Raw genomic sequence first — 27197 nt, 5'->3', positions numbered from 1 at the left:
TCGAATAAACTGGTAAACCCTCCGAAGGATGAGACAGGAGGAAAAAAATGAATGTGCACCAGTCATAGGAGAGTCTTTTTAGTTTAACTGCCAGTTTGTCTTTCTTAGATGTTCATGTTCTTAGGCTCGAATAGTCAAACACGCTTAAAGTTTTGTAATTAACCAATCAGAATGCAGGATTTTTTCTTTTGTGGCTTTGTTATAAATACACGTGAGTGGGTAACTATCATCATTACAAGTTCAAAATGCGAGGTCAAGCGACGTTTATAACTTTTATTGTCTTCCTTTCTCAACTTCCTCATGCGTTTTGTTTTACTCGAGAGCAAGATGAGCCCATCATGGTGAGTACCCTACCAACCACACTAACACACACACACATATATATATATATATATATATATATATATATATATGTTATTTAATGCTCTCTTTTTTTATTTCAAAAGTTGTAAATAACTGAAGAAGGTCTCGGACCGAAACGTTTTTTATTTAAATTTTTTATATTTTTGACGTCAGAAGTTGTCCATCCTCGCAATTTTTAAACTTTCTACGTTCGTGTTTGCTGTGAGGTTTGGACTGCGAATCATTATTGATCCTCCTGGCGCGGTGCACCTTTGTTGAAAAGGTGAAAAATTATCACAAAAAGAAATGGAAAAATTAACACTTTCAGTGGATTCGACAATTTTTCCATTTCTTTTTATTGTGATAATTTTTCGCGTAGTCATTACTGTGTTTGTTTATATGTGTCATCACGCCCTATATAAATCTATCTAAGGAATTTGTAAGTCATTGTATTTGTAAGTCACTGATGAAGTTCTCGGACCGAAACGTATTTTATTAAACATTCTTAGACTTTTTATTTGAGTATATGTCTTTCTTTGCTCGAAGTTGTCCGTCCTCGTGTACTACAATATTTTATATATTTTACAATATATTTTTATATATTTTTACAATATTTTATATATTTTATATAAAATATATATATATATATAAAATATATATAAAATAGATATAAAATATATATATATGAAAATATATATATAAAAATATATATATATCACGTGTATATATAAAATATATATAAAATATATATAAAATATTTTATATATATATATATATATAATGTGTGATAGGCGAAAAAAACAACTACATAGACATATGCATGCATATGTAGTTGTTTTTTTCCGCCTACCACATGTTGTACTTGCTCTACTATTTGTATCGAGCACTGTTTCACGGACACCAAGTTCAATCCCTCTCTCTCTCTCTCTCTCTCTCTCTCTCTCTCTCTCTCTCTCTATACATATATATATATATATATATATATATATATATGCACATTTTTTTTTCATCGAAAAAGCCATTCCCTTGGCGTTAGTGACTCGTAGATAAAAGTCTTTAGGTGGAGCTTCTCCGGTGTGGATTGCTCAACTTTTTTTTTTCCCGCTAGATGCAGTTTTGAGTTTTTTATGAATTACACATCACTTCTAAATTTTATCTACGGCATATTCCAGTCAAAGATTACAATCCAAGCTTTTTACTTTTTAAAAAAGCTCAAATGAATTCAAACAAACAAACAAAAAAAGCAATTAAAAAAGGTTTTAGTTTGCGCAAGCTAATTGATAATCAAAACACAATTTTAACATCGACATATAACTGTGATATGTAACACCTTTCAATCTAACATACTGGAAAATATTGTACTGATTTCGGTGTATAATTCAATGCTTCAAGAGTGGTCTATTTGAACACATGAAAAATTGCAAAGACGATCGATGACGCTGGAAAAATAGGGTCAAAATAGCCTGTATTAGAGGAAGTTTGGTAAAGTGTAGGGAATTTTTTTTTTTTTAAAACAATAAGATACTTTTATTTGCAAATTATCTAACATTTTTACACAACTTGATTCTAAAGCTAAGCTTAAATACTATGTGAAATCAATCTCTAGATTCAATGAACAATTCTCAAAATCCAGCTATAATAATTCTTTGAATAAGAATGACTGAAGCTTTCAAACCAAAATAATTCTCAATAGTAACAATCACTTATACCAGTATTTACATAATTTAAATTCAAACATATTTACAATACACTCGATTAAACGTGAAACTATATTTTACACATAATAGAAAAATATATAAAAATGTATAAAAGTGTAGTGAATAGCTTTCAGTAGAAGAAGCGCATTAATTGTTCTAGACCTGTGATAAAAGATATGTTCATTCTTGGTGGTTATGACAACTGATAAATGTTAAACCGTTTTTTCTCAACTTACAGTCTTTAGAGACCAGTCATTATCTACCACGGGGAGGGGGTGTGGAGAATTTTTGAGGAACATATTGTTTTCAGGGGGGAGCAGAAGGGGGATCGATCGTCATTATAGAAGATTAACTGCCAATTAAATGCTATTGAGAGGAGATCATAAGAATGCTTCAGAACCTTGGAGGGAGGGGGGCAGGTGCATTTTGTTGCACACAAATAAAATCCGCCGGATCTGGTTTCCCCCCCCCCCCCCATCACTCCCTAGGCAATAATTAATGCCGGTTCCTTCGGAAAATTAAAAACTGTGTAACCGTTTGTCTTTCGACAGCAGTAGAGTCAAGCTAACAAGAAGGATCGCAGTCGGCGACTGCTCTTGTGCTAGTCTTTGCAAGGCTATGAGGTTGAATGATTTCCCGTCGCTTTATAATATCAGTTCACTTGTTGATCAAATTCGTACAGGTAATCACATGATTTCGAGTGGAATTTGGAATAAATAAGCACGAGTAATTTTATTCAAAGACTAACAAAATTGCATGAGCCCGTAGGGCGAGTGCAATTTGTGGTCTTTGAAAAAATTTACAAGTGCTTATTTATTCCAAATTGCACGAGAAAATCATGTGATTATCTATTAACAATATACATGAAAAAATACGAAGTAGCTTCTCATAACTACGCAGAAGAAAAGCGCGTGAATCACGTGCAAAAATAATTTTTTCAAACCCTGCAAGTGACATTGACCTTGACATTGATCAATCAGAATGTCTGGTTTGTTTCTTTCTTTGCACTGAATCAACCCTCTTCTGCACTGAACTAACTCTCTTCTGCACTGAACTAACTCTCTTCTGCACTAAATTAACTGAAAACTGCATTCATCTTAACCAATCAGAACTGAAAAAAATTTTCATGTATTTTATTATCCAAAAAACTGAAACATATCATTAAAGTACATGTATTTATCAGCAACATGCGAATAGTAATTTGATAAGTTTATTTATTTTTTAGCAATATTTGCAGAAGCGCGTTTGGAATCCTGTACTTTCGTTTGAAGCACAACTGCATTGTAAACAAATTGGAGACCCTTTTCTTAAAGATTTGCGTCACTATGGCTGTTTCTGCGGCGTCACTGCGAAGATGAGGAAGTACACAGACCCCTCGACTGTTGAACCCAAGGATGCCTTGGACAGGTAACTATAATTGAAAATGTTAGATTTTTTTAATTGGTCGATAAAATTTTAGCTGTTGTCGAGTGCTTTCTAATTCGGCTCTTGGTTAAAAACGCTATCCAACCGGATAAATCGCTATTCAGCAGGTAAGTGTTTACAAAACGTACATGCACTATCCACCGGATAGCGATTAATATGGTGGATAGCGTCATCACCAATCGAACAACTAGGGCCAGGTCTTTCGGAGAGGAGCCTACTGAAGTGGGGGGGGGGGGTTTACTGGAGGGGAAGGGGGGAGGTACATGAAGCGATTGATAATTTGGAGGGGAGAAGGGGCTGAAATCCTATCAGGTGGGAGTATCAATACGCCTAGTCCTATCATGTTCCAGATTGTGGATAAACTCTGACACGTTCCGACTACAGCTCACAACAGTAAGAGGAGATTATCGTGCTATTTGATTTTGGGATTAAATTTAAATATTTCAAAACATACTGACGAATAGCAATTGTTTCTTCTCTTTGATTTCAGATGTTGCAAAGAACATAACCAGTGCCTTAAGAACGCCATCGATAGAAGATCGGACACCTATTGCTCTTCCAATAACATCAAAGAATGTGAAACACAATTGATAGACTGTATTAGTAAAAAAGTTAAATTTAACGATCTCAAAGCAAAATATAAAAATTTTGACAGAGCAGAGTGCCACTGAGTTGATGAATATAAAAAAAATAAATGAGTCAGTAAAAGAAATTTGTTCAAAATAAAGTAATCTTTGCCGTGGTATGCTTATTGTTTGGAACGCTCTAAGAGATATTGAGGTCATGTGGTGTCCCGTATGCTAAGTTTCACACAATCTCAACAGTCGTCAACGCCTAAGTTTATCATCCTGACTCTAAAGCATAAAGTGCCTTTGCTCGTTCCCCCCCAACATGAAATACTAGTACTTCTTTGCAGCGTTATCCCCTCAGAATTCAGTGAGGAGTCTCACCGACTTTCTACCAGTCTTGGGTGGAGAGAGACTTAAGAGCTTTGCTCAGGAGCACATAACCAATTATCCCTGCCGTTTTCGAAGTCTGGCTTTTTCTACCAGGAGACAAATACCGTTACAGCTCAGCAACCACTTCTCTTCCCGTTACACTAATTTAAGAGGAAGTAGTTGTCCAAATCTTATTAAATATTAAGTTCGTTTAGTTCCTTAAATCCATAGTTCAAAGCGTTGTTCTTGGTTCTTGACCGGTCCTTGTTTGGGATATATGTCTGCAAGCTCCGACTCCTTCGGAGCAGCCAAGGAGAATCGAGGCTGATGGAATCGTGGATGCAAAAACTTGTAGTACAATGTCATCATGAGAAGTCCCGCAAAGAAAAACACGAAAATCACAATGAACCCTGCAAGCTCTACTTGAAACGGTAAATGCCCACTTCTGTTTGTATACCAGAGAATTGAAAAGATCAGATTTTCGACAAAAGTCAAGATGTAGTACTTAATTGCCCAACGTATGGTGCGTACGCCTTCCAGGCAAAAGAAGCAAAACAAATGAATGTAACACACGACTACACGGAAAAAATGTTGCTTCAGGTTGGATCTTGGAAAAAAATAAAGCTCGTGACGCCAAAGGAACGCCAAAACAATGACAAAGTGAATAGAAAGGGCAACGAAAAACCATACTTTGAACTCTGTTGCGAAGAAAACGAGCGAAAGTATTCGAGAAATAATCATGAAAGCTCTCCATAGCCACATGGATAGGTAACCGTACCAGCGCAACTGGCCTTTGTGGCGTTTTGAGTCACGGAGGCAGTTGATGTAGTTAACAACTGCTCTAGAATAGGAAACGAAAGAAAAACAAATGGAAAGGATGGTCCACAAGTCTTGGACACTTGTTGCTTCAAACTCTGCAAGGATTTGACGCGAGACGAGGACGTACAGCTGTAAAACAAGCTGAGGTACATCTTCTGTGAAAGCTAAAATCATTTGCAGCATGCTAATGTCAAGATTCATAGCTATTAATATCTTGTGATCAACAACTCGTTGTTCCTTTTTTCGTTTTATTCGATACGATTTGACAAGGATTCTCCAGTACCTGGAGAAAAAGAGAAAGGCAAAAACTGAATAACAGCACTGTTGACGCAGAGAGAATCAAATCTGATCAAAGTGATAGTCTAATTCAGCCGTCTCAAACTTCTTATCTTGAGCAAACACAAACGCACCGTCAAGGTAAACAAACAAGCAAACAAACTGAAAAAGGCACTCGGTGCAACGAAACATTTGACTTCAATTCTTGTCGCGCTTTTTATTGGACCCCTCTCCCAGTGATACCTACCACATTTTGAAACTGTGTCCCCTCCACGAAGAAAATGTGCAATTAAGACCTTTGCAACTTGTGTCTTAGCCTACGTGGGGCCGTACCCTTCCCTTCGAGGAGAAATAGGGAGGAGGGTAGGGCTACACGTACGCTACCTGAGTCTCTCAATCTAAAATTTTTCAGCTAGTTCAGTTTTACCTCTCTATAGGCCCCACTAAAAATAAATGTGTTGCTACGACAACTTTCCAGCCACTTTTCGGTCGCCTTCCAATCTTTTCATCTTCTTTGTACCAAAAGAAAGATACCAAGTTTATGATAATAGATGGAAGTAGCACAAACGTCACTGTGAGACTTCCCCACCAGTTGCTGCCGGCTCTGAAATGGTCAGCTGCAACTTTAAGATCCGTTGCAATGTCGGCGAAGAACGCGCCAATCCCCACTACCGAGAAAAAAATGCCAAGCCATGTTGCGTTACCACGCTTCCGCCATAACTCTGAGAAGTCTTTGTCCATTTTTCGAGGCCGCATTTTTAAATTATCCATCACTAAATGTACCGCTCGTTTGAAGCGTTCTCGTGGTGGTAAATATCTGAGTCCGCTAGCTTTCTTACGAGAGCGTCCATTGGTGACACTAAACTTCGTTCCATTCGTGACACTGTCTGGTAACGCACCTGTCACGTAAGAGTTTCTGACTACAATTGCCTCGTGACTTTGCTTTGTCACAGCAACAGAGTATCCATAGAAGCGTTTGTATTTACTTGCGATTTCGTTTTCGAATGACTGTCTTCCGCTTAAATTCCCAAAACTGTTTGTGGTAGACTTATTTTTGGATTCCTCGTCGTCTATTTCGATACATACTTGCTCCACAGCTTTTACATTTTCTTTTGAGACGCGAACATAAAAGCGACCAGGATTCACGAAAGTTCCGCTTCCCTGATTAGAGGATCCGGAAAGATAGCTTTCAATCGACCAGTTTCTATCCACTTTTCTACCCTTTCCGTCGACTTCATCCCCTGTAGGTTCCGTATCCCTCTGATTACTTGTAAATGTTTCAATAATCTTGCGAAGGAGAATAATCTCCTCCTCGCTTAACTTCGCGAAGTGGTCACCATCCACTGTTGCGTTTCTCGTGGAATGGGAAGAAATTTGCCGCCTAAGGGCTCGTACGGTTCGTTTCTGTTTTTCATCTAGCTTCAGTGTGGTCTGAAGATGTTTTGAATGTTCAAGATCCATTTAAAAAGCGACCATTCTCGTTCTTCGACCGCTTCTGTCGGTTTAAAACGGCCTACGGTGCTGGGCCAGCGGATTGAATCCGTATTAATTTATGCACTACCCGCCAAATTAAGAAGTAGTGGGTGAATGACATCAGCAAAAAAGGGACTTACCTGACGGATGAACTTTCATTTTCATTTAATGTTTACGCTATTTGTTATCGTATTGTTTGTCATTTGCTTTTCTGAGAACAATCAAATACTTTCCCGATATTGTTTTCAATTTGGCCAAGCCTCAGATATGATTCCATTGCGGTGTTTAATACTTACACTCAGCAAGACGAACGATAAATATTTAAAATGTTCGCATCGTCTGATGTGTTAATTTATGATAAACAACACATAAATTCTGAACAACCATCACGAACCATTGCTTCGTAAATCTCAATATTACATTCCCTTAAACATCTTAAGAGATCATCTATATTTATAGAAACCGGCTGTTACTACGTAATCTCCGTTTACTAATCGTTCACATTTGTTGCTCATGTTTCCTTTTACCAAACAATCTCAAGGTTGGAGTTTTCGTTCCGCTTGAAGAATTAAACAAAAAATTCGTGGTCACGAAACCCATTTCCTGAGAAATCACACCGTCAAGTTAGATAATGGCATAGCCCACAGTAGCCATACCCTCTACCCGAAGAGAAAGGAAGGGGAGGGAATGGCGCTGTGAAAGCTGTCATGTCTTCCGGAATGGGGTTAGGGAAATCAATTCAATTTTGGAACAAATCGACGCACAGTGCAGTTACACTTCTCTTGAACCAGACGTGTCGACTGTAAGACGGTACCAGCGGTGTGATTGGCCATGACGTGTGGAGTGCTTTGACTGCTGCACATGTTCCTAACTTTCTCGATCACTATGAAGAAAAGAGATGAGTGTGAATTGATTGCTGGAGACCCAACCTATAGCGGCCAACTTTGCACTTTGGACAATTGATTGTTCTAAGCTGGTCAGGAAGTTAGGGATGATAACCTTAATTAATCCCGTATACCTGTGGGACCCTCTTTGCTAACTCACCTGCGTTAGCCTGGTGCCGAAGAGCAGACTGGTAGTTCGACAAAGTTGGAACAGCTGCAACAATGATAGTGCTTGTCCTGCAATATTTTAGAGTTTTTAAAAAATGTGTCGGATCGAGGCCTTAGCAGTGAAAATTATTGTTATGAAAATTATTATTATGAAAATTATTATTATAAAAATTATTATTATGAAAATTATTATTATTATTATTATTATTATTATTACATTTCGATCGCCGCTCTTCTTTCTTTTACACAAGTTAGTTTTTGATTGCAGTGTTGACAGTTGTGTGATCTCGTCACGCCAAAGCAATGCGTTACGAAAATCTTTGTGAGGACTAAAAGTCTTCATCGCTCATCAAACTTACTTCTTTTCAGTAAATCTAGTTTAAGACAGACTCGAGAGAGTATTTGAAGAACTGAATAGTGACTTTTTAAACCATGGAAACCACAGGTTTCAATGGCGTGTTAGTACTGTGGTAAATTACACCGGCTTAGCAAAAATTCACGAGACAAATGGCGCCATATTATCATTTGTATTGATATTTGTATTGATGATCTGGTCAATTAAATCAATCACAGATGAATACAAAAACAGCGAAAATTCCATTATTGTAGACAAGAAAAGCTGCTGGTTAGCTTTAGCTACTTGTGTATAATACACATCAGAATCCAGCGTCGGAAAAAAGGATTTTCTATGCTTTTGTTTGTAAGCCACATCGTTAAACTAATTTGTTACCATCTCTTTTCACTCACCCACGTGCAATGTCGTGCTTGCATGTTTAATTGTTGACATTGTGCGGAATATTTGTTTATAACTTCTACTTAATTAACCTATTTGTTCTTGATTCTTTGCACATCTTGAAAATGATTTCACAAATGAGACAAAACATTCAATAGACCAACCATGTTATCTAATGAATTTCCTACATGGCCAAACATATCAGCTGTGAATAATTGAGCTATTGTATCGCTGACCGCACTGAGTTACACATCCTGACACTGCGCTATTACAGAAAACTAATTCAGCAACAGGAATTTTATCTATCACGAGCGACAATTTTATCGACAAAATACCAGAAGGTAAGACTGACACGTGTTATTTTTCTGGAGAAGCGGAATTAGCTCTGATGTTTACTCTTGCTCAAACAATCGCCTTGCGCACGTGGCTTCTCAAGAAGTCTGTTCAGCAGTCATTTTAACCGGTGTAGTATTCAACGGAGACGTTGTACTGAAAGAGTTAACCCAGCATATCGTATGAACTTCTGAGGTATGCCTCTTCTACTTAGAGATAAATCACATTATTCCGACGGGGCCAAAACGTTGAGAGTTTAAACCGATTATTTCGGTCGGGAGGCTGTGAACAAACAGTGCCGACTTATGCATGTGTGATTCAGTATGGCCGTCAATTTTGATTTGAAAAACATGGTTTCTGTTGTTTGAAGCATTTGCAAGAGCTCTTTAGTCTCACCACTTTCATATCAAGTGAAAAATAATTTCTCTCCGATTGAGGAAAAAAAAAATGTAATTGTTTCCCGTGTGGACACAATTTGGTTTTAACTACCGGCTTTTACTTTTGGCGGTACAACTTTGAAGTCTTCAAAATTATGAGCCCTTGATTGTGTTTCTTCAATGTACGGTCTTCTTAGGACAAAGTTTTTAAATCTTTTCTTGGTTTAAGCTTTACACCTCAGCCGACCTTGGCTGTCAGCCTTAAAGCACTTAGTTCTGAGTCCTCAACCCTCAATTATTGATAGTATGTCCTTTTAGTGATCTACGGACATATTTGACAATATTTTGTCAGCGGCGGCGTCTATGTGCTACACACGCGACGCGGACTTCCCGCCAAATGTTTGTCGTAACTCGTAAGAGCCCTTGCTGTGGACAAAGGGATTAGTTCCTGTGGATAGCCACTCGTAGCGCACCAATAGAACTCATATTCGCAGTCACAGAACGTCTGGTACATTATACATATCACCATCGATCGGAGTTGTTCCGAAAAGTATGTTTTTGTCAAGTTGATGATTCGAGTCCGTGCTATGCTGACTCTTTAATGTTGGCGCGCGGCCTATTTCAAGGCCCAACGCGATGAAATAAGTTTGTGCGGATGAAATAATGCAGTGATGAAATAAGTTTACGTGGGAGGAACGCGCTGCCGAAGGGTTAATCGGAAAATATCATCAAGTTTCGAGGGATAATCAAACGCAGATGCGCTACCAGGGTTGTACGTAAAATCAAATAATCAGATAATAGCTGATGTTTTTTTTTTTCCCGGTGCTTGATGATAGCCAATTTACGCAAACTTCTTTGACTGCCAAGGAAAAGGAACTGCTACACCTTCAGGTACCCTCAGGCACAATGTCGGAAGCATTTTCAGGAAATGATCAAATGTTCAGTCTTTTAAAATAACAAATCTGCTTATCCACGATGACAGTTTGATGATATCTTAAACTGCATCACTTTTTACTCGCCATTCGTTAAATAACTTTCTTTTAAAAGAAACAAGGAGGGCTGCCAACAATTTACAAAGATTCTTCGTAATTTTATTTTCATAGGACGTACACAGCAGTAATAGTCACAAGGAACTCGATAATCAGAGAGCAGAAATCTCTAGTAAAACCTATGAAGTGGACATTCTGACCACGTTATTTTTGGCCCAGATAAGCTTGCGATTTTGTTTCCAGCTTTGTGGTGGCTTAGGGTCATTTGAAGTACCCTAAAGGAGTAATTGACTGTGCAATCATGGGATTATTCATTTTCAATAGGCAACCTTACCACCTCAAAGACTGTTAAAGCTAGTCAGTTGTCATGACTTTTAAGAGAAGATCTCGCGTGAATTTCCCAAGAACCAAATCTCTAGCATTTCCTGTTTTTTTTAATGGAAACTGAACAAACACGGATGACTGGTCACGAAATGGGTGCGAAACCATTTCCCTGTCACTTATTATTTCCCTTCATAAAATTCCTTTCATTCCACCAAAGGTACCAGTCAACAGCTGAGAGGCACTTAACGTAAGCTTCGCATCATTTCAAGCTTTAAAATTCTCAAAAGTTAAGTTAGTGGCCAGGGCCAAAGTATGAAAGCCTTGTTTGACAGTTATCTTTTGTCACCTCATTTATCTTTTGAATACTTTTGAACAACATCGCGAGTGATCTATTGTTCTAAAAAACATGACTCAAAATATATTTTCCATGCCCCCCAAGCCAGGTATCTATTTATAGACAAAAGGTTCCTATATTAAACAACGACCAAGAATAACCTCCGCGAGGTTTGTTACAGCTTTTGTAAATCAGACGCGAAAGAAACTCATCGAAGTTTTAAAGCATTTTACGAGATCTGTTAAATATCTTTCCACCCGCTTTTGTGAAAGGCGGTTTTCTTAAGCTGTCAAAGCATTATCGCCAGAAATACATCCGTTTATCTCACAAAATCTGATCCAATTACGTATTTGTGCCATACTTCGTTCAATAGGCTTGATTAACTTGTGAAGAGGTGTATTCTAACATTACCTGTGTTGTAAGTGTTGAAAGGGTCAAATTTTCACCTCAATCAAGCTACACGTTTTACATCAAATCCTTTTACTGAAGATGAAACAAAACAGAAACACGCATGCGACAAACGTGACGGCAAAGACGGCTACATGATCTCCAGGAACACCGTAGACATATAGCCTGCCTTCAATCGCTATTACTGATGTTTTATGGCAACATGGAGCGTTGTATTCAGCCTCTTATTGCTTTATCGATAATTTTTCTTTCATTCACGGGCCATTTCTTCCTCCTTGTGTACACTAATCGGACCTGTTTGCCATTTTTTTAATCACAACTTGCATACGCGCCACTTTTTTGTACCGAGTGCTTCCGGTGTAAAGTACACTTGAATACAAGTAAGGAGGTTGGTCAAATCCGCTGATCAATAACATTCCTTAAGATTCCCCACTGAGCTCTACCTACTCACAAGCCATTGCAGAACATTATAGAGTTCCGATCTACTGCACTGACGTAATCAGCGCTCCTATTGGTGCTTTTGGTTTGGCAGTGAGGTCTTTCTGTTTAAGTGCTGTTCTTAACTGGCTTGATATTGCAGTAGTTGAGTTGGTATCATTTGTTTTGAAGCCAGCCTAGGGGATCTAAATCATTCAGTCGCAACTTCACAAGGAGGTACATCGCATCAATTTGATTAGCCGGTAAGCTGGTACAAGATCTGAAGCATTCTTCGTTTCGATTTAGTTTCTGGAATATTTCATTTGTGGAGCAGATTCTCCTTTATTGATTTATCAGCGGAAAGCCATTTCTATCAAAGGTCGCTACCCACGGGAATGCATTTGTTCAAGTTAATAATTCTGTACATCGTTGCTTTAGGTAATTTTTGTTCACTTTCTTTGAGTTTGTCGGTTAATTTTTAAACTAGCGCTAGGAGGCATTTTCAGATGCATTTAGGTCAAACCGGTTCAAAATTTAGTGACTGTACATGCAGGAGTTATTTTATTGTAATCCGTCCTCTGTTATTGTCTAAGACAGTTGGATATCAACTTTAGCTTTTGTTTGGTTTTTTTTTTTCGAAGGTGCAATTTTCGGTACTCATGTTGTTTTTGTCTTCTTTCGTCGCCTGCTACTCGTCACGGAACGATCACAAAATCGTTTTGATGAGTTCGATCAATGATTTTTTTTTCGATGGAAATTGCCTGACCGTTTGGGGGTTTTATCCTTTTGTTGTGGCAATAAATTTCATCGTTGGGCGGAAGCCAGCGATGAAAAAAAATTCGTGTTGCAACGAGAGGTTTTTCCGGTTGTACGGTTGAAAATTTCCGGCGTGATAACAATCTTTACCCAAGCCTTCAACTCTGAGAAAGGCGCCAATAAGGATTCATTAATTTAGATTAGGTTATTGTTTGAAACCTCGACCTTACCATTAATGTTTTGTGCATTGAATGATAAACGCCCTTGTTTAAAGATTAAATGATTTTGCGTGAACTGATGATAACCACAGTTAACCACATAACAACCTTGAAACCTCAATTCAAATAGATTTGGCTTGCGGGCCTATATCACCCACCGGCCTGGTTGTGATTGCACTTCATGATAAGGTCTCTCTCGATGTTTCACTAAAAATCGAATCAGTGGATGCCTGCAAGCGTTGGTCACGTATAACTGACCTTGAAATTTGTGAACGTGATTTCCTGTCATGAGCTGAGCGGTTCTAGTGTTCGGTTGTGCGATAAGACAACAAATAATTGCTCGTTAGTCATCCAATATGTTGTTTTGATAATCAAGTCGTTATCGCTGCAGAGTAAAAGCGGCCCTTAAGTATTTTTAGAAAGAAAAATACTATTATAGATAAAGCTTTTCACGCAATTTTCTAGAGTATAGAAGTGTTAAACAGGCGTTTATTGTATGTGTTAGTTTTTTTAAACTAGTATCATTTGCATAGCTTTGAAAAGGACACGGCTTTTAATGTTAATGTGGATAAATAAGGGACACACGCGAAGCAGCTGTGGAAAGAGTTTCAATGAATCAGGTTTGAGGCGGGAAATATTTGGCGCCAATTCTCAAAAAGACGATTCAGCGTTTGTTTCAATTCCGGACTATTAAGAAACGTTAGCTTAGATATTTCAAATGGGTCGAAATCAAATGTCTTGTAGCAAAACATCAATTTGTATTTATATATTCTTGCCATTAATTAGGGGTACTCGACGAGGTTTGACATTTTTTACAATGGCAAGCGAAAACCTAATTACGTAACGCCAACACGAGCTGTCTTCCAGTCATAGCAACAACTCGATTTCTCTCGGTCTTTACGAGGTCATTGTGCATATATTTTAACGACCTTCAAATAGAGGAACTTTTATTGAGTTAAGAAAGAACAAGGTCTGAGTTTTTTTGAGATCCGAAAGCTTTATGCCCCAAGGGGATTCCCTCGCCCTTAAGCGAGACAAGGGAGGAAACATTGCCGACCTGTAGTGAAAACAAGCGACCCCTGTTGGCGTATTGAATATGCGACCGAGAAGCGGGTGTGAGTGTCTTGACTAGCGACTTTTCCTATAGTGGTACTCCACATTGGCATGCCAATTGAAGAAAGCGCCAAAGTACATGAAACCCCAAAGAAGTTTATGGTATGTTTTGATTTCATCATGCAATTTCTATACGCACGGCAAAATTAGTCTGTGAAAATACCATGAAACCGCAATTCTAAGGCATAAACTTAGATAAAGGTTGTTTTTAATTGAGAACAGTTATGCAGATACGATGAAAGCATTCTTGTTCAGCTCTAAGAAGTGCAATTTAGTTCATCAGTATTTACAAATTCATACGACCATCCTATCTTTCCATTTTGAAACCATTTTGAATTGTCTGAAACACGATTTGCGTCGAAATTAATTTTAGTGAATACTTTAGGGCAATTAGTTAAAAGGAGGTATGTTTACCTGATCTCTTAATATTACCATCTACAACTTCAACTCCTTAATCAGTATTGAGAGTCATCGATCGAAGCACTCAGAAAAACTCTGATCGCCTGTCAAAGATCAGTCTTGTCAGTATGTCTTGTCATGAACAAAAGACCATCTGAAAATTTCAGCTGAAAAAAAAAAAAACAAATAAAATGCTGGATGGTTTTGTTAGTAACCAAGACAGCATACTAATTTTTTTACCGAGAGCTTTCTGCGGTGGATGTCTTCGTCAAGACGACACGTCGCAAATATGATAGGTGTATTCTTTATACATTTAGAGAGGGGTGTCATTAACGTGGTACTTATTTTGGTAAGATGCTTCTTAATTCTGACCATATTTTGACTTCAAGAACCAGACTCGCTTTAAAAACTGCCAGACCATGGAAATGAGTTAATTTTTCTTTCATTTTGTGAATGACTTGTCTGTGGGTCAAATTCTTTTAGTGGTGGAATAATTATTCGCCACTAATCGATAGTGTCGGACTAATTGGAACCGCTAACGCCTTGATATTGAGTTTGTGAAAATTCATGTCCCGTGAGATTAGATAGTTAAATAAAAAATTGGTAAAATTCAGACGGCAGACCAACTTGCCGTGGTTCCTTTCATTGTTTTATACTAGAAAATTTCTAGTTCTTTCAAATTCAATCCAGTTTACAACATTGTTATAACTCTCTTGTCGGTTTTAAGAAGCACTGCAGTGAGGTACGCCCAATTCTTTTCTTTTATTTTTCATCGACTAGTTGAATCTGAAACACACTTATACTATTCTCGAAACTGAAAAAAAAAAAAAAAAAAAAAAAAAGAAAAGAAAACAAATTAATGGGCTCCCCTGTGCGAGAAGTTTGATTCGGTGAGATGACCTCTTAATGTCTTCGAGTGGGTCTCGTATGGTAAGTTGATGTTGGTGTAGTTAACTACATCACCAATCTATCGGAGTTGATTTCGATCACGACAAACAGAATAGAGCGCTGTTTCATGGAACTTTTTGTTGTGACTAATTTTCCCTTTGAATGTAGGTTAGTAATTCTAATAAAAGGTTCCACTTGACTTCGTTTTCGTATGTTGATCCCTGTGGCAGTATCGATATGCAGAGCATTCTTATTTTTCAGTTCCGCGTGAGCAGTGCTTTAGTATTGGCGCATTTTCAAGCAAATGGATTAATGCGGCACATTGAGTAACACTTGTACACGGTCGCGTCGGATTATTAAGTGCCATTGCAGGAGATGCCAGATAGATATCGACCTTTTTTTGATTGGCTTGGTTTGTCAAACACCAAGGCAAAACGTGCCAATGACTTTTTTCTGGCTCCGATTTAGTGTGTGTTCTTGGCATCATGGAAGAAGAATTTTCCAGGTCCTCACCAGGGGTAAGGTCAACACTGGGGTCATGTGTTGTGATATATTTTTAGCGTGCCACTTGATATAAGAACACAGATTCGAAAACTCTGCAATGCCCTCGATTTCTTCCCCTTCCGGTACACAGCTCTCAAACTCTGCTACTTCAGGAAATCTGGCTGATCTTCGCTTTAATACTCTTTTTGGGGGGATAAGTTTTCAGTTTAAGAGCAGATAAATGTAGAAAGCAGCTCTTTTGAAACTGTTTATTTTATATCTACGTGCGGGGAAAATTGTTTCTTTTATCTCTCCAAGAATGATTTCATCAGATAAGCCCAAACCAAAGATTGATGATGATCAAATGTATCTGAGTACGTTCTCGATGTGTTATCCCATCTTTGACAAGATTTTGTCGACAGCAACTGTGGAAAGATTTGAACCTTCGCTGCAACAAATTTGACAAAGTGGACATAAACATGGACGGAGGTTAAAAAGCCAAAGTATTATTAAGATAATTTTGACGCGCAAACCCATTTTGGACCTGTGCCGCTATTGATTTCACGTGACCAAGGGAGAGAGGGGATTTGATAACGTAAAATATGTAAACAATAATGAGATTGAATGACAAAAAGGATTTGACGCCGGACAGTACATGAACCAAGGCACGCGGACATTTATTCCACATGCAACAGACGGAGAGTACGGGCGGTCAGGTTTAACACTAGCATCGTCTTATTTCACGAGCGTAGGGGGTTCCACGTGTTTTATTTTGTTGACAAAGTAATTTAGGTTTGATTTCGTTTTCGAGCATTTTTTAAGGGTGAAATGTTACTCCTAACACTGACCGGTGTATGTTCTTCATATCTTCTAACAACCGTGTTCTTTTTCGCAGATACGCGATGGATCCTTGGCAATATTTACTGTTAAGAGTAGCCATATTTGTCATCGGTGGAAGTCGTTCCTCGTTTACAAGTCCCTTGGGCGCAAACAGGTTTTCAGGTGACGCAAACTTCCGAAATATTTTTGATTTTTCTTGATTGTTATTGTTTCTGCTGTGGTTGTTTATTTTGGAGAGCTTACCGTCGCCGAGCCCATAATGATTGTCATGCTGTACGACTAGATACTCTGTCCTCACCTTAAAACATGGCCATTTAATTTTGCCGGACGTTGTATGCATAGAGCGAAAATAAACTTGTTATAATGATCCACGTGATGATCAGATTTAAAGATAAAGACACACGCTTAAGTGACTTGTATGTATGTCACTTTGCGTCATAGTGGCTGTTATTTACATCGAGTTGTTTTTTTTCTCTTTCTTTCACCAGATACTTCCTTCGTATCTCAATCAGAACAGCTTGGTGAAGATTTTACCGTCATGGACTGGATTAACGAAGCAAACAAACGTAAGCCTTTTATCCTATACCTACAGCTGTTATTAAGCCTGGAAAAAGATTATCTCTTCCCATACGCGTGAAAGATATGTGATCGTGCACCATATGTAAGATATTGAATGCAGCCAATTAATGAAAACCTTCGTTTGCTATTTCGACCTTTCGAGAGAGCCATCATGGGCAGTCAAAGTAAATTGGCTTCTTTTGTCTTCAGGTCAAAATAAGCCACAAACGTGGGAGTTAAGGTAATATTTTTATCACCATTTACAACCTAGATAGTTCACCGGAAGTATCCAACGGCGACATAACATTCTGGTAAGAAAAGCGGGTCAAATTTTTTGAGAAAGTGGACAGGGTAACTTTTGTTTCACGTTTAACTTCCACTGCAACCACAGACATTCCGTGACGAAGGTAGTGATAGCTGAGCTGTAAGTCAAGCAAACCCCATTGCGTTTTCCGTGTTCTGCTTACTGAAGTTTCCCTTGCGAGTAGGCTGGGTTGCTAACGGTTTTCGGGGCGCTTGATGAAAAGAAAGGCAGTGGAGCGGTGAAAAAGAGCAGCGGAACTTCGAGTGGCCTTTCACGGCTTCTTCAGCTCGGGCAAAAGCGCCATTTTTTTTTGTTGCAAGATTCGTCATCGGCTGCTTTCGGTCTAAAACCGCAAATTGAAACTTGGCTCTACATTTCATATCTGACATATCTAGTCTCAGCTGCTGAAAGGAACCCTCTTCGTGTGTTCCCAAGGTGGAATCGATTACGCTTAGCTTTGGGGTGAATTTTTCCAACGCGGAACTCTCGACCCTTCGTGAAGTATCGACCAACGCAAACACTGACTTAGGAGACAAATGAGCTTACGAGAGCTTACAATGATTAAAACCATCCCGTTTGTAATGTTTTATTTAACAAAGCTGGTCTGAATAGGCACATTGTTTTTGTCTATCTACCAATGAAGCCAAGAGTCTGTTTTGAAGATAATTTTACAATGAAACTAATACGCCGATCATGTTTCATGAAATCTTTAAAAAAGAAAAAGAAAAGAAATTTGATAAAAGAACAAGAGGCGCGTGGATGTGACCCCAGTCCTTCTGGCTGGAAAAGTTGGTAGCTATTGGTTACACTTATACAATGTGTTGTACAATTGTTTTTTAATCAAAAAGGGTATCGAGTTGTTGGCGATCTAATCTTATGCAAAATAGGAGACTTGGCCGTCATATTTAGCCATAACAACTGCCACGGTTTTAAGGTTCTCTCACTTCCTCAAAGCCCTTCGTTTTTGCCGAACCGTAATGTCAAAACTCAATGGCTATTCATGCTACTGTGTAAGAAAAAATGGTTTGTATATGTTATAAATTAATAATCCAGAAATTTATACAAACAGCATTTCATCAGCTGTAGATGTACGTGCCAAGCAGTATTCTTTTACTGAGGAAGTAGCAAACTGTGAATTGCGTCACCGGTAGTGAACGGACCGCAGGCGATGGGCTCCTTAAAACTATAACCGGACAACTCGACGAGTGGGATTAGGAAGTTTCTTGTGAGTTTCGTGCTTTGCCTGGCACTGATAACGCAGACCGATTGTTCTATATAACAAGATAGAGATTTCATCACGTACTTAAATATTACTCTGAAGGGAATGATACAGGCTTGATCTGAGAACGTTTACAGAGAATTAATTTAGAGAAATTTCGTGAATGTACGCTTGTAAAATTTGTAATTTGTAATTTGTACACCTTTGCAATTCAGCTTCCAGCTGCTATTAAGGTATTCTTTTTAATAAACGTCTATCTATCTATCTATCGTCTATCTAAAACATAACAGAAGCATGATTGGTTTGGTACGAGTTAATTTTTTGGGTGTGTTTTTCTGTTTTTCTGTTTTTTTTAATGGTCACTTAAGTTTCTATTTCAATTTAAGAGCACCTCAGCCCAAGTGCAAATAAATGTTAAAAAGTAATCACTCGCCCTTAAATTACTTCTACCCCCCCCCCCTCCCTCCTGGTTCTCATGCGTATGTTGTTCGCGGTGGCTAATTCCCCATGCACAGTACTAATGATATAACTGATTTCATTACAGCCTACAATATCGGACACGAAGGGGACATAGTTTTGACGGACAGAGACTGGAACGTTTATGAGAAGACGCGTTTCAAAAGGAATGCCGTGCGACAGAGGAAAAAGATTTGGCCCAACCGAGTTGTACCCTTTGAGATCGAAAAGGGACTGGGTACGTAAACCCTGCCAAGCATGCGAATTTTTTTTCTTGCATTTTGGTTGCAGAGGAAAGCCATCTTTGCTCAAATCTAGTTGTCCTGTTTCCATGAAAACAAACAGTAACAAGATAAGTCTGTATTTTGCTGTGGTGGTGGTGTAGGTTAGACATTTATGCAAATATTAGTTGGCTGTGAATAATTGTTTCGATATTTTCTAGTTTTTCCTACTCGCAATTTTTTATTCCATCTGTAGAGCAGGGCTTGGAAGGGATTCACTTTTTACAAAGCTGTAGCTAATTAGTTCCTTAATTACCAATCTATTTTCCAATCTGCCGTTATGATGTCGTCTATATTCATTACCTTTCAGACGCGTTCAAAAAGAACATCATGTCTGCGATTGAGGAGTTTCACAAATACACCTGCATCACTTTTAAAGAGAGGACGAACGAGAGAAACTGGATAAAATTTAGCAGAGGAAAGGGGTGAGTTATTGATTATATTGTAAGTTCGTAAACTTGTTTGAACTCTTTGGCAGGCGCGGTGGCCAATAGTCGGCTCGCTTTTCTCCTCGTCGAAAGATTCGGGTTCAGCCACTTTGTCATCTTGAGCGGGAAGACACTGTACTTTCAAATGGGTTCCAATCGACTGGAAGAAAAACTAGACCAAAGCCGGAGGAGGGGAGTAACTTCAGTGATTCGCGTCCTGTCCCGATGGGGTAGAAGTATTGCGACAAAAAGCGGTGTATGCTCCAGCAGCTATGCGTGTCCATCACGTTTGCAGACTTCAACATTTTACACACTCGTTGTCAGATGGGTGTGATCGCCCCCCAAAAATACAATCTACATTCTTTTTGGATCTTGAAAGTGTTCGAAGTTTTTCACTGTTTTATTAACCAAACATGATCTTATTTACTCACATAAAGGCGCCCCAAAACAAGTTTTTTTTTAGCAATTGACGTAGGTTCATCGCTGTTTTACAGATGTTGGTCGTACATTGGCCGATTGTACTGGCTCAGGAGACCTCAAAGTCTATCGTTGGGGAACAGATGTAACAACAAAGGAATCATTATGCACGAGTTAATGCATGCAATTGGTTTCTGGCACGAGCAGTCGAGACCTGACCGAGATAAGTACGTGGAAATCATCTGGGAAAATATTAAGAAGGGTAGGTGGTGCGTCAGTCACGTGTTATTTGAACAGAAAAGTACGATAATTACCATACATGATTACACCCTCGTTTGACGTCATTAATCCAAAATGAAAGCTTCTCATGCAGTCCTCTGCAAGACTTGTCACGCAAGGACGAATGCGTGACCTTAGGAGGATGTTAAATTTGCAAGGGTAATTTCACTAGGAAATTTATGGCAACTAGAGGGGAGAGATGCAAATTAGATCGTGGGTATCATAGGATTTAGAGAGCTTTACTGTGGTTTCCATAGGTTTCTGTTATGAAAAGTCTCCGATCCTAGCTTCAGTTTAAATTCCACAATCCCACTCTGATAAGTTCAGAGAAATTCAGGGCATAACCTTTAAAGATAACAAAATTAAAGGGGGAAACAACTTCATTGATACATTTTGAGTTTATTTGTTTTTTTTTTTCTTCTCAGGGTTGGAAAACCAATTTGACAAGTACAAACATTCCAAAGTCGACAGTATGGACTTTGATTATGATTACAGTAGCTTAATGCATTACAGTAAAAGGACGTTTTCAAAAAATGGTAAACCAACTGTGCGTGCTCTAAACAACCCTTACATGTCTTTGGGTCGATCGGTTGGCTTTAGTGATCTGGATATCAAGAAATTAAACGCCCTGTATCACTGCAATAGTGAGTGTTTATTCTGGTTTACTACTTTATGTGAGTTATCTACGTTGTATCGGTCTTGCCTCTATATTTATATTCGTTATTTTGGGCCGATTAGACCACTGCTGATCCAACGTACAAGAGTAGTATTATCGTCCACGGTTGCTTGCTGAACATTTCACAGTTTTATATGAGGCTGAATAATACAAGCATTTTGATTGGTTCTTACTCATTGTCTATTGAAAGACAGATGTATAGCTGACGTCACCATGAACAACGTTCTGCTTTTTTGTCAAATAAAACAGATTCCATATTGCTATGTCGCCTACTTAAATGTGGCAAGAACATTAGAGACACACTGGGCTGCGCCTCATGTGCGCACGTGCCACTTTTTTGTTCTTACCTCATTTTGACGTCATCTGTTATCTATTACTGAACAGATGCACAGGAACATGGAATTTATTTGTTAATTAGGAATCAACGCTTCGAACTCTTTGCGAAAGTGCCACCATTATAGTCAATTTATAGTATCGCCATTCATACGCAAGGGAGTTCGTGGTGCGCAGATGTTATTCAGCATTTTCAATTCACCCGTTTTTTTCTTGTAGATAAGGACCAAGTAGGGTGGAGTGAGTGGTCAGCGTACACCCCCTGTAACAGCAGGTGCATGAAGTACCGCCAGCGGGTTTGCTTTTCGTCCCGGTCGCACTGTCCTGGGGCCGACTCTCATGGAATTAAAACTGATCGGAGAAAGTGCACCAAAGAAGAATGTTTTGGTGAGTGAAGATGGTAATAAGTTCAAGTCCTCAATATACTTACCTCGATGAATGGCGGGTCTGTCAAACGAATAACGGTCACACTCGAGGTCATTCTTTAATGCAGCATTGTGCAACATTACTGCACACAGTTCCATGGTTAATTTGCAGCGGCACTATTCTCTTTCCCAGATACATGTAGCTCGCTTCTTTTGGTCACGTGGTCGAAAACGAGTGGGTTTGGGGACGAGAATGTGCTTTACAGATACGACACTTTTTTCGGTTTTATTCTTTGTCTGGAAGTCGCCAGAAGAGATGAAATGTCATATCGTTGAAAACGAGTGTAGTTAACTATCTTTTTTCTCTAGGCAAGGGCTATATAAAATGCTTCAAGGAAAGTCCTGTCATTCAGCATTTAGACACGAGTTGAAGTATTGGAAATGAAACGAACGAGTGAGATTTCTATCTATTGAGAAATTGAGACAGAGATCTTAAAGTGCACCTAAACCCAAAAATTTTTTTTCGCTTAACGAAATAAGCCTATTTTTTGGAGTATTTCTCTGCAAAAATTTTTTAGTTTGCTTAAATCTTTAATTTTCTGTGCCTAGTCAAAATACGGAAAATCGGCCGCCATCTTGCCCCACGACCGAGTTTAAAGAGGAATGGCTCTAGTGGATAATGTGACATCAAATCGAGAACACGAAAGTCTGCATTTCACACATTTTCACTTGTTTGGGAAAGTTGTCGTCGATATTGTCCGAAATATGCCGACTAGGTGTGTTGTATGAGGAATGTACGAAGCGCGATACCTTCATGCAGATTTCGCACGTTGCTACATCCTCCTACAACACACTTAGTCGGCATATTTTCGGACAATATCGACTACAACCTTCCCAAACAAGTGAAAATGTGTGAAATGCAGACTTTCGTGTTCTCGATTTGACGTCACATTACCCGCTAGAGCCATTCCTCTTTAAAGTCGGTTGTGGGGCAAGATGGCGGCCGATTTTCCGTATTTTGACTGGGCACAGAAAATTGAAGATTTAAGCAAATAAAAAAAGTTTTGCACAGAAATACTCCCAAAAATACGCTTATTTCGTTAAGCGAAAAACATTTTTGGGTTTAGGCGCACTTTAATTGGTTCTTTGTGTAAATCGTTTATTCAAAGAAACCTCAACTTGCAGCTATAAGCTGAATTACTTGTGCTATATACAACATGTTTAAAAATTGCAACTATAATTCCAAACTATACTAGTATTAATTTTCTTTTACAATTGTTGTTTAATTGCAAAGTGCAATGTAAAAGTATTTCTAAAACCCTTTGTTTTCACATTCGGGATTGAAAACATACGCCTAGTCCTAAAATTATATCTCTCACTTTCATTGCGCGTGGGCAGCAGGACAGCTAGTTTATGCTGGTCACTCTCTACTATTTGTTTAAACAGACTGCGACATAATTCCTCACGTTTATGGAAGAGGGTTTTTAAAACCGCATCTTCTAGGGCCTTGCAATACAAAACCTCTGGGAATAGGATCCTTAAGACTCTTTCCTGAACTCTCTCTATTTGGTCGGACAAATAGGGTGGCAAACTAGTATGGAAGGCCTGACATGCATATTCCAGGACGGAACGTATATTATTCTCCAGCTAACTATGGCTGCAGATCAACTCTTACCAAATGATGCTATTCATAAACATGTTCTTCTAAGAATTCGTCCTAAGGTTTTTTTTTTCCTGATTATTTCAGCGCCTGTCAACGGAAACTGGGGCCGGTGGGGTGAGTGGAGTTCTTGTGATAAATCTTGTGGTTACGGCAAACGGAAGAGAACGAGATCATGCAACGACCCGGCACCGAAGCATGACGGGAAGACCTGCCTAGGAGCTAACACACAAATGCGCACGTGCAACATGATGGCTTGTACTGAAAGTAAGTTATTGTCTTTTAGGTCTTGTTTATGTCCTATAGATCTACACTTTTGCGCAGAAAATAAAAACATGGAAATTGCTAGAAAATATAAGATGTTTAAGATAGAAACCGCTTCAGTTGTAATCAGCAACAGAGAAGGAACACGAATTGCTACCGATAGAAACGGGTGTGTAAGTAAAGAAGGTCAAAGTTATGAAGCTTTCTTTGAAAGATGAACAAACGGTGAGGTTGTGCTTTTGAGGGACTGGTTCACTCCATCTTTTTAAATTTGTTTAAAATATAAAAAAATATACGGAGACGAAAGAGAACTGAAAAAGATGCCAATGAATTGCATTCATGTGAATTTGAGAAACCCTCGGTTTAGATGTTTCTGAACATGGATGGGTTCATCAGGAGTTTATTATTGAAATCATTTTTCTCCAAAACAAGGCCTCGCCTCGCGATAAGACTCCAATTTATCTGTTGTTAGCGATATTCCTAATCAGCGCTTAGTGTTAGCTCAGTCTCTTTGGAAAATTTTCATTTAAAAAAAAAATGTTTTCACTTTTTTCCTCTAGTAATTATGCTCCTTAAATAGACATTATTTATGTTAACGCAATTCTTGCTTTTGCAGATTCACACGGTTGTAATTTCGATAAAGACTATTGTAATTGGACAAACGTCTGGAGTACGTCACCATCTTTTAAGTGGTATCGCCACAAAGGTCCCACTCCGAGTAAACATACGGGACCAGGAGGAGACCATGGGGCAGGCAATGGTAAGTTTGAACTTGGGCTGCTTGTGCTCTCTCTGTGTGGAAGGCCTCCCAATATTTTTTCAGGACACTCTTGGCAAATGTGCGATTGTCACAGCGTATTAACTTTTTGTGTTTTTTAATTTTTTCCCGGAAGGCTATTACCTCTACTTAGAATCCTCATATCCCGCGCGGTTTGGGTTCAAGTCTCAGCTAATGAGCCGCTCCTTTAATCCCTCGGAGGACTGGTGCATGAGCTGGTGGTACAGTATGAATGGTCGGACTGTGGGTCATCTCAGTGTTTACCTGTTAAACACTGAATTGGGAACCAAAACGAGACTGTGGTCCAAATCAGGAGAGCAAGGAAAGCGTTGGAGACAAGGATTCGCTTCACTTAATTCTGACTCGCAATATCGGGTGAGAGAGGACGTTACCTAAGGGATCGGTCATTATTTGTAATATTTACCTGTTCCCCCTTAAGGATCTGTAGTATTCCCATGTTATGCCCGTTTAGTGAAAGGCAATTTTCTACGCCTCTCCCCTTTTATACTCTATTTACGACCGTTCTCCCTGAAAACCAGTTGACTTCCCCTTTCGACAAATTCCTCCGATTCCCTTAATGACTTGTCTATAAGATTAATGGTTGGCCTCCTGCACAGTGATGTTGTTCATCTTGAACGTAGAGATCAAAGTAACCTGTCATTATACGTTGCTGACATGGCAGTGAAGCTCAAAATTTACGAACAGAAATTTCCGCCTGCTTCAATTTATTTTAGAGTGTGAGCAGCGCGCTGAACTTACCATTTAGGCGCCTAGGTTTTAGCTTATGATTCCACTCGGCCCCCCTCCAGTTGGTCAACAATTACATATTACTATGAAGTGATTCCATATTTTAAATTATTTTCATCGCAGATTACGTTTGAAGGAACGCGAGGCCGAGGATACACGGGAGATATAGCATTGGATGACGTGCAGTTTAGGGAAGGATCTTGTCAACTTAATGGATTTGTGAAACATTAAAACTGAAAACATACCTATGTTATCTACCGAGCGGGAGGTCCGCACGAGGAATAATCGTGCTCGAGAACAAGAGCACAGTTTTTTCCCCACGGGCCAACCTGGGCCGGTAAAAAACTTATTTATGTTTTCTGCTGGTTTTTCGCTTTGCCGCCAATGGTGCGGAAAAAATTCCAGGTTGTCGTCGGAATTACGCCGGTTACGGGGGTGAGATTAGCCAATCAGATTCGAGAAATTTGATTCCAGCCCTCTGATATGCATCCGGAAAATAAATTTTGTTATTCCTCAGACGCTAATGTAGGTAATGATGTTATGATGTGTTAGGAATTTTTTTCTCACAGAAATAATTCAAGAAAGCACGGAAGCTCACAAAAATTAAAGAAAGTTGAAAAGACTATATTACAATGATAGATTTTAGCAGATAGGTTATACTAAAAATTTACACGCATCTTCAGTGGTCCTAGAACCTTTGATATTTTCTCTTCGTCACAAAAAATCGTTTATACAACAGTTAAATGGGTAAATCTAAGAGGTCATACTCGGCATTTTTCAGGTACACAGATGTTATGTTTTCAATCCGAGTTTTCGCCTGTATATAGAAATCTGTCAGGTTTTCTTTTCGTCCTCTAGCTTACGCGGGGAAACTTTTGGATAAAATGAAAGCAAGGTGCAAAATAGAAATTTAAGTATTGTTACACTCAAAAAGTTTCTTATTATCTTTAATATTATGGCTTACATATCGTACGTGAGTATAAGGTAGATGTAAACTGCAACCATTTGTAGAAGACAACGTGAAGTCCAAAGCAATCCTTTGTAATTTAGTAATTTGCCACAACGTTTAATGTATTAATACGTTATTATTATTTCATCCTTTTATCTTGTATTGGGTTATTTTTTCAAATTGATTTTTAATTTTTTTTTCTTAGAACAAGGAGATCGATATGTTACTTTTTTAGTTTTTGTTACTTAATTCTTGTCACGGTTGTTTTCAGTTGTTTAACGCAATACGATCATTTTCCAATTCAAAGAGTCGAAATCCCTTCCTTCTGTCTGTAAAAAATAAGATAAATTTCTGGGATCTTCCTTTTTTCCTGGCAGTGATAAGTTTGCAAGTTATCGCTACAATTTCAGTTCCAAAGTGGGTAGTAAAGAAAAGAGAAGTTGAGAATAGTAATGAATTGAGGACTGCACTGAATTCTCCGCATTTCTTTACAAAACTTAAGTGTAAAAGGACAGCTACAGTGATCTAGACAATCCACTTCCCGGCATGCAATATAAGTAGAAAAACAGGTTTCGATAGTTCGATATTAATAGAGCAAAGTGAAAACTTCTGGAAGATGAATAATCCAGGACGAAAAAAATAAGCTTCAAAAGTAAAGGCTTTTATTGCTCAAGACATACGGTACCTCGTGTTTTCGCTCATTGAGATTTTCTTTTTACACTCCGTAACCGATTTATTTTTCTGAAATGTTTACTTGTAATTCGAATGAATATTTATAAGCTCTATTTATCGTAGACTTTACGTTTCAATTATTTATGTGCCTTATTAAATGCTGTTTATAAGAAAATC

At 38.6% G+C, this 27197-nt stretch overlaps 3 protein-coding genes across 9 annotated transcripts; 2 read left to right on the top strand and 1 right to left on the bottom strand.

Moving 5' to 3' along the window:
• Positions 1–184: 184 nt before the first annotated feature.
• LOC111330429 (phospholipase A2) lies at positions 185–4209 on the top strand. The gene is made up of 3 exons (XM_022935284.2): positions 185–341; positions 3265–3446; positions 3955–4209. The coding sequence occupies exons 1-3, from the start codon at positions 246–248 to the stop codon at positions 4133–4135; spliced, it is 459 nt and encodes a 152-aa protein (XP_022791019.1). The 5' UTR covers positions 185–245; the 3' UTR covers positions 4136–4209.
• Positions 3152–14739, bottom strand: LOC111330428 (XK-related protein 8). 2 transcript variants are annotated; one of them, XM_088725693.1, is made up of 4 exons: positions 14664–14739; positions 14439–14590; positions 5925–7853; positions 3152–5504 (listed from the first exon to the last, which is right to left on the bottom strand). In XM_088725693.1, the coding sequence occupies exons 3-4, from the start codon at positions 6956–6958 to the stop codon at positions 4622–4624; spliced, it is 1917 nt and encodes a 638-aa protein (XP_088581819.1). In that variant the 5' UTR covers positions 6959–7853; positions 14439–14590; positions 14664–14739; the 3' UTR covers positions 3152–4621. The 2 variants fall into 2 exon arrangements, with proteins under 2 accessions (XP_088581819.1, XP_022791018.2); XM_022935283.2 differs by lacking the exons at positions 14439–14590; positions 14664–14739 and adding an exon at positions 8015–8035.
• LOC111330406 (uncharacterized) lies at positions 12018–27195 on the top strand. Of its 6 annotated transcripts, XM_022935257.2 has the most exons (13): positions 12018–12200; positions 12295–12375; positions 16690–16796; positions 17123–17200; positions 19260–19409; positions 19763–19877; positions 20375–20559; positions 21002–21220; positions 21805–21972; positions 23698–23877; positions 24491–24634; positions 24768–25027; positions 25523–27195. In XM_022935257.2, the coding sequence occupies exons 3-13, from the start codon at positions 16697–16699 to the stop codon at positions 25628–25630; spliced, it is 1707 nt and encodes a 568-aa protein (XP_022790992.2). In that variant the 5' UTR covers positions 12018–12200; positions 12295–12375; positions 16690–16696; the 3' UTR covers positions 25631–27195. The 6 variants fall into 6 exon arrangements, with proteins under 6 accessions (XP_022790992.2, XP_022790989.2, XP_022790990.2 ...); XM_022935254.2 differs by lacking the exon at positions 12295–12375; XM_022935255.2 differs by lacking the exons at positions 12018–12200; positions 12295–12375 and adding an exon at positions 13753–14126.
• Positions 27196–27197: the final 2 nt, after the last annotated feature.

Source organism: Stylophora pistillata, chromosome 6, assembly GCF_964205215.1.
Source record: "Stylophora pistillata chromosome 6, jaStyPist1.2, whole genome shotgun sequence".
NCBI classification, from domain to species: Eukaryota; Metazoa; Cnidaria; class Anthozoa; order Scleractinia; family Pocilloporidae; genus Stylophora; species Stylophora pistillata.
Note: the sequence above shows the minus strand (reverse complement) of the source record. Positions and strands in the feature narration are given on the sequence as shown.